Source organism: Eurosta solidaginis, chromosome 3, assembly GCF_040869045.1.
Source record: "Eurosta solidaginis isolate ZX-2024a chromosome 3, ASM4086904v1, whole genome shotgun sequence".
Classification (NCBI taxonomy): Eukaryota; Metazoa; Arthropoda; class Insecta; order Diptera; family Tephritidae; genus Eurosta; species Eurosta solidaginis.
The window spans coordinates 16,795,007-16,803,504 of NC_090321.1; the positions used below are offsets into that span (position 1 = coordinate 16,795,007).

General features: G+C 34.4%; 1 protein-coding gene across 1 annotated transcript; it reads left to right on the top strand.

Annotated features, from left to right (window-relative positions):
- Positions 1-304: 304 nt before the first annotated feature.
- Positions 305-1,331, top strand: LOC137243386 (uncharacterized). The gene has a single exon (XM_067771130.1). It carries the CDS (start codon positions 529-531, stop codon positions 934-936), a length of 408 nt encoding a protein of 135 aa, XP_067627231.1. The 5' UTR covers positions 305-528; the 3' UTR covers positions 937-1,331.
- The last annotated feature ends 7,167 nt before the right edge of the window (positions 1,332-8,498 follow it).

The window sequence follows — 8,498 nt, forward strand, 5'->3', positions numbered from 1 at the left end:
TAATGAAAATGATGGATTTTAATGACTTTATGCTGAATTCTTATGCAACAAATCAGTACTGAACGAAATACTTAGATTTTGTTGATTTGAATTTTTTTCAAAGCGTATAATTTTGTTGCTTGCAGGGTCATTTTCAGACTTACTACTATGAGTTCCTTGTTTACAATTGAATTTTGCATATGTTTGTTATCTTAATTTTGTTGTTATTTGTCGAAAATATGAATTGTATATGCTCTTCCGCACTAATAAACAGAGATTAGCTCAATTTTTGATTAACATTGCTAATAAAAAGGGAGTGCATGCTAGAAAGCGAGTATTAAACTTATTTTGTCGCGCAACGGATGCTTCGTGTAAATTGAACGCAAACGCAGTGTACGAAATCAGGCGTTTCTCTAGAATACAAAATCAGATATTCCAAAAAACAAAAATTAAATAAAAATTTTAAAGTATTGCAAGTAATATACATAAATTGAAGCTCAAACACGCGTATTTGAAAACTTATAAAAACGCATTTTATTTGAGTAGTTCATGATGATTCATCTTTTGTCGCTCGCTTTGTTAATCACGCTGCAAACCGTGTGCACTATGCCCATAGATGACTACGAGTCCACATCAACAAATAGCTTAACAACCGAGCTAGCAGCATCAACTACAGATACTCCATTTACTACCGACAAACCCACATTACAGGAATTGGATGAAGCTTTAACGAAAATAGCCAACGTCTATATGCAGGCGCTCTTCTCAGGTACGCACACCACCGAGTTGGAGACGGAATTGAATGCTTTAGAGATGCGTCTTTATGATTTACTGGACTCACTCTATAAGCAGGATCGTTTAGCGGATTATATGAAATATGAAGCTGATGTTACGCATCAATTAATTATTTATAGCTTATTGAAAAAACTTTTTGGTTATGCAAAAGATGAGAACTAGAAGAGTGATTTAATGGCAATGATGAAAACTTTATTCTTGATTTGATTTAGAAGATCATTGAAGTTTTCCACAATTTTATTGTGTAAGAATTGCAAGTTGTTAAGCGAATGAGAGTGCAATTATCGGCAAAGAGTCATAGAAAAAGGCTGAAGTACCTAGTAATCGATGCTATAACACGATACACCAAGCGATCTGTGTGTAGTGAAGAAATTGTGAAGTTTATATTAAACCGCAACATTTGCTAAAGAGCATAGAACAATGAGCTTAAAGAACATAAAAAGCAATGGTGTTAATTTTTTATGCGAAGCAAATAATTTATGGAAAATTTAAAGAATTACTTGTACATGTCCCAGTTACATTTATGTACTTACTAATAAATAAAACAAAACTTTTTAGCCATATGTTCTTATCATTACCAATTGGCACCTACCATCCTAAGGTCCTGACATACTTGCCATATTTATACGCATATTTTACTTAAGCATTGGTGTTGGCATCGATTAATGGTGCTATGGTATGATTGGCATTAATTTCCATAAGGTTGCTATGAAATATGGATATGGATATGGCATGTATGCCAGGGACTTAAGTAATTTTTTTCGTCATGTATCAAATTACGCTGGTCATCCTTGCTTCCAACACTGGTTTGGCGCTCCTCCACCAGTCTGATACAAGGACTCATTTTAAAATGTTTTTTTTGTGCTTGTGAAGTTCTGGTAAAATAAGTACCTTTGATGTGCAAAGAGTCCCAGAACATTTTGATGGTGAATCATACATTCTTTTGCCTGATGGTGATTACGTGGCGGTTTTCGAAATGGTACCATCGCAATATGCCAGTAAATGTTTTTTTATTTCTTTTCAGTTTCTCTTAGAAAAATATAATAATTGAATATTCAATTATTATAAGCCGGTGTTAAGCTCATGAATTCTTAAATAATATGTTCTAAGGAAAGTTATTTATTATTTTGATAATACCAGCTTTTTTTGTCAGTGAGATAATAGCTGTGTCTTTTTTACATGTATATACATTTGTACTTAAACTTTATGTATAATGCTAAGTGCATAACTTTATCTACACTTATGAAATTGTTGCGCAAATTGATACCAAAAAACTGTGTGTCTCCAATCTACTCCACTTTCAATTTTAGTATGCGTTATACAATATGACCTAAAAATTTTGTGCCTCCCCTATCTCTCCATACACTACTACTATGTGTAATTCCCCATATGCGTTTTTATTTTTAATTGCAAATGTAGATGTATATACATGTAAAACAAATATGGCTAATATTAGTTAAGGGTAATTTTCTCAAGCCAACTTTAAGGTTTACCTATCCGGTACAAATATTTTTCGGAATAAAGTTTGTTTATAGAGCAGATAAATTAAAATGTTCAAATATGAAAATGGTCCTAAATCGAGCAAAAATATAAAGCTTAGTTAAATAACGATCAAGTCGTTGATCGAAGAGCATAACACTTCAAAACAAAAAAATTGTTTGAAATAAGTTAGCACTTCTAAATAACCGGTTACTGAAGTAAGCAGTTCAAAAAAAAAACTGATTCCAACAAGGTTATCTGATCTCCAAAACTGAAAGCCTAAAAAAGTGACCGATTCAAAGATTAACTCGTTCACAAAATAGCCGATCAGTGAAAGTGACTGACTTCTGAATTCAAATTATTTTTATTTATTCAAAATGTATATTATAACATGAATCTTTAACATTTTTCCTCCGGTGCAAATAAAAAAAATATTTATTTTAATCGATTTCTTCAATTGAGGACTCAAGCGTTGAATCATTACTGCATCATTACTGCTCTAGTTCTGAAATAGCGCAAAACTATCGCATCAAGGCGCAGTATGAATTATAATTCTGCGCTACCGCAGTGCTTTCAGTTGAACCTTTTTAACATTGCCGACTAGATGATCGCGTTCTTAACTGGTTTAGTCGTAGGTATTACTGAAGTATGTAGTAGCAACCTTTGAAGAATCAAATCAAATGCATATATACATCTTTAGCTTAATTCACAAAGGCTCTAACCAACGAATTTAAAACTTTACAGGAGAAGGGAAAAAATATATTGTTTCCATATTCACCACATGCTGCTATTGCTTCTAACACTTTTTAAAATAAATCGGCAAAATAAGCAGTTTCGAAAGATCTGTTGGTTACAGCTTTGTGAATTAAACTAACGATATATTATAGCTCAGAACTCAGCGCTGTTGGTACAAGTGTAACTTCAACTGTCCCACTATGCTTCCAATTAGCACGAATTTAGAGGTAGTCATTAAGTCTGGCCCCGTATCGTGTGTTACGATTCGTATCGGAATCCATTCTTCATTAAATTAATTAATATGAAACTGCCAAACTATTTATACAAATTATGATAAATTATAAATCTAACTAATATGCAGTCTCTAGTTCACAAATGTCGTTATTGGGACTCACGGTTTCAGTGCTATTTTGATTTAATGTTTGAGTGAAAACTTGAGTTCGATACGAATCGTAACACACCATACGGGCCGCGTATTGCGAATCTATGGTTTTTGAAACTCCCCTTTTTTGGAAATATCAGCATTTAATTTGAAAATCGAACCACCCTCAAACGCCCTAATTCAGAAATTTTTAAAAATGTCCTATCTAGGCGTAAATTTAATATGTATTGACGTTAGATATGACATTATGGTGTTTAGGGTGTTTTTAAAAAACAGCTGGAATTGGGCGTTTTTGTATTGAATCGATAAGAAATTCTGAGAACAATACATCGATCGGAATACTAAAGCTCTCTTTATCTCCCGAATCCACATTGAATTTGGTGCTCTAACTATACAATTGGAATCGTATAATATAAATGCTCAGAAAGACCCAAGAGGAAAAGTTCTGGGATTCTTAAGGCAGCAGCGAAAAACGTCTAAAATTGTTGTCAAACTTCTTTGCTAGAAATAAGTTGATGTTAGAAAACTTAAATAATGACAAAACAAGAATCTTGAGCATTTTTTAGAAATTATTTTTATTTCAAATTTAAAATTACAGCTTTTTGTCTATTTGCAAACATATACAAACTCGTAAATCAAAGACAAATTGGAAATATATGCTATACTTACATACATACATGAACTCATAATCTATTGCGAATAATTAAAAACTTAAAATATGATCACGACAAATTCTTAGCATATTCTCGCCTATATTAATAACTTATATATGTAATTAAACATAAAGTTTGTTCTCTAATGTAGTTTTAAATTAAATTTCATCTAGTTAAGCTGATAGAAATATTTAATGTTTTCACAAAACTGAAACAAGTTATACATATATTTGACCAAACCCATCTATTGGCATGTACTCGGATTCAGCACCCCAAAATACGTGTCGGTATGTGGATCGTTACTGGCAATAGGCATATGAGTATAGTACACTGAAAGAAATGGTGCAAGTAAAATCAACAAATCGGTTCTGTTTTTCTTGACTTAACGGAGATTCGGTAAAATTGATCGAATTATGGTTAATTCGACCGAGTTCTTTGTCAAACGAACAAATTAGTTTAGTTATTTCAACAGAAGAGAAATTGGCGCTCTTAAGTTAACAAAATTCTGTAAAATTGACAGACTCCTTGTCAATCTAGTTGATTTTTCTGTTAACACAACTGATCTTACAGGTCATTTCAACGGCGATCAACTGTCAATACATGAGCAAATTTCAAAGAGAATTTTACTCTCACTGCGCTCTCTACTTTGCACTTATGACGATGGTGCCACTTGTTAAAAAAGAAAAAACACCAAAATAATAAAACCATCAAATCGAAAAAACACACAAAATGGGAAAACAACAAAAAACTAATTTTTCAGTTATCAATACAAAACGAAAAAACCCTTTTTTGAATTTACTGTGCAAAAATTATGAGATACCGGGGCACCTATTTATCGGGTACAATTTTGCAACTTCTCGTCCAAGCGAAATGCAAAATTGCGCCCTCTTCTTGCAAAAGTTTTGTTTGAACGAACAGGATTTTTCCAAAGTTAGTAACATTTTGTTCAAGTTTTTACGAATTTTCACTCACACGAACGAATTTAATAAGATAATAAAAAACATCCTTTTTTAATTTTGATGTTTCCGACAACATACAAGTTTGAGTTGTTTTGAAATCATTTCAACTTAAAGTATTACGAAAAAGAAATTTGCCGAATTACATGTAAAGTTACTCCAGTGGTGAATTACTTTCCTGCGATTTGATTCTTTACTTTTCTATAACTTACAAGTTCTCTTTTTAAAATGTTACGTTAAACATTTATACTACAAGTTTTGTTCGAAACAATAAAGTGTGGCAACTTCATGCGAGAGAAGAAATTGGGAATGAGCTGAGCTGCAACTGAAAGACTTGAAAATCAGTTTTGTGACTACTTCTTTCATTTCCATTTGCAAAGCGAAGTTCAAAACTATAAATTAAATAAATTATAAACAATAAAATTTGGTTAAAGTCCGTTTAATAAAACAAAATAATAAAGTGTATTATGTTTAATGTGTGCCAGCATATTTGATGTAAGCCCAATTGACGTTCGGTTAGTAAGTGCCACCGTGGTGTGATGGTAGCGTGCTCCGCCTGCCACACCGTGTGCCCCGGGTTCTCGCATCCCGGGCAAAGCAATACCAAATTTTAGAAATAAGGTTTTTCAATTAGAAGAAAATTTTTCTAAGCGCGGTCGCCCCTCGGCAGTGTTTGGCAAGCGCTCCGAGTGAACTTCTGCCATGAAAAGCTCTCAGTGAAAACCCATCTGCCTTGCAGATGCCGTTCGGAGTCGGCATAAAACATGTAGGTCCCGTTCGGCCAAATTGTAGGGAAAATCAAGAGGAGCACGACGCAAATTGGAAGAGAAGCTCGGCCTAAAATCTCTTCGGAGGTTGTCGCGCCTTACATTTACAACTTTTTTTGTTCATTTGACTACTAAAACGGTTAATTACGAATCAACGATTTGTGCGCAGTTGATTCAACATCTTGTTGTGATGGATAAACATTTACAGCAATTTCGGTTGAATTGACCCGTGTTCGGTTGATTTTACCAGTCTTTTTCTTTCAGTGTAAGGTTAGGGCAAGGTTTTTGCGACCATGTCACAAATAATTCCCACTTTAAGTTAACAATCAACAATCGTGATGTAAATATCATAAGATTATTTTTAAACTCTTCTGGTAGCAGAGAGTATTTTTTAATTTCTTATATTTCGCCATAACCGTAAAGTTTGCCGTAGGCAACAAAATAACAAAAAAAAAAATCCAATAAAAATTGTTTCGAATGCAAAATGTTTTAAAATGTATACAAAAATTGTGTTTGTACCAGTAGTGCACTCGGGAGCTACGGAAAACTATTCGGCGTTCACCTACGAGAGTAAGGCATTTGGGCGCCGAAATAGACAGTAAGCTCAGCTGGAAATAAAATATATCGAACGTAGCGTCGAAAAGGCTGCAGCAGGAGCTGTGGTCTACAACCCCAACTCGCGATATGGCTATATACGACCGTCGGCAGAACCATACTAACATATGGAGCCATAGTATAGTGGCCGACCATGGAAAAATAGTACAACATTACAAAGATGAATAGAGTACAGCGGGCATCCCTCGGAAAGGTAAAAGGTGCACTAAGGTCGTGTCTAACTGACGCACTAAATATGCTCCTAAACCAGCTACCTGTGGACCTTCACATATATGTATCGGCAACTTATTTGACATTAAGACTTCGTGAGTCTAACTACTGGAACTCTGGAAAGGTGTCGCTATCTGTCCGCCTACCCAATTTTGATATTATCTTCCAAATGGAAGTTCTGGGCATAGTTGGGGTGTATACGCTCCTGTGGGAGAACTCGGTGGGTGCGCGAGGTCTACTAAGATAGTCAAGCTGCACTCATGGCGCTTAACTCCCCCATCACTTCGACTAAGGCTGTCAGCAGCTGCAAGAGGTCGCTTTAAGCCACACCTAACTTCGCAAACAAAACCGTTATATGTGTACTCGGTCACTGGAACAGTAAGGACAACGCAAGGCAGACGAACTTATTATACTGCTGGTAGTAGGGGAAGTAGATAAATTTTATATAAAAGTTATCAGCAGGTTCATTGGCCATGCAAACTCAGCAGCAATTGGCTTCAGGCCCCGTGCGCTATTTGGGCTCGTATCCTTGGTATCCGGGAGGCACAGCAACCAACAAACCTGTCGTGTGGGCGCAGCGGCAAAGATCAGAAAAGCATGCAGTCAATCAGTTTTAGCTTATATGTACTTCTATGATCAAACACTCTCCATATAAACACATACTACTACAAAAAAAGGTGCGTTTGTATTCGAAGCTCTGCCGGCGTTCTGGTCTAAACTAATCCAAATGGTGATTTTCTATCGATTCTTGACAAATATGGAAACTCTAAAGTTTTGTCGCTTACGCCAATTTGGCGATTATAATTTCATATAAGGCGTAGTAATATACAATTTAGTATTATTTTTAACTAAAGCAAAATATTTTTGTTGCTTTCGGATAAAAAAGTAACTTTTAACTATGACTTAGTCTAAATTAAGCAAGGTGTTGAACAATTGAATGAAAATATAGTAGTCATAAAAAACATATAATACAAAAGATATAACACCTGAAAATCTTATAATTACAGTAGTGAACAAAAAAATAGCAGTGGGAATTTTTATCAAACGTCGAAAATTTAATTGTTTCTTTCTTTTACTTCCGATATTTTAAGAAAGTTTTGAAACTATCGAAACCGTTCGGAGACTAGAGAAAATTATACGAAAACTTCGAAGTTTTATGAAGTTACCTACATTTTTTTTACCTTTCATGAACATGAAATGGTATATTAACTTTGGTCCGATGTTTGTAAAGATGAGAAATATGGAAGATAGACTCAACATTAAGTATACCGAATTGATCAGGGCGACGAACTGAGTTGATATAGCTTTGTCCGTCTGTCCGTCCGTCCGTCTGTCCATCGGTCTGTCTGTTTGAACGCAAACTAGTCCCTCAAATTTTGAGATATCTCAAGGAAATATGGCACAAGGAAGTATTTTTGTATTATATTAGACATTTGTCGGATCCGGTAGGATCGGACCACTATAACAAATATCTCCTATACAGCCGAATGTTCAGATAAGACGATTTTGGTCATTTCTGCTGCAATTTAGAAAGTATAAAAGTGAAACTCGGTGATATATATTCTAAAATATCATAGAAGATTTTCTGAAAAAATCACTTGGATCGGAGCTATATATCGTATATATCCCATACAACCGACCGTTCAGATAGAAAGATTTTTGGAAATTTCTCCCTTAATTTCCAATATAAAAACGTTAAACTTGGTGATATTTATTCTAATATATCATAGAATTCATGAAAAAATCATTTCGATCGCAGCTATATATAATATATATCCCATACAACCGATCGTTCAGATCGAAAGATTTCTGGCCATTTCTCCCTTAGTTTCCAATATAAAAACGTGAAACTTGGTGATATTTATTCTAATATATCATAGGAGATTTCCTGTAAAAATCATTTCGATGGGATCTATATATAATATAT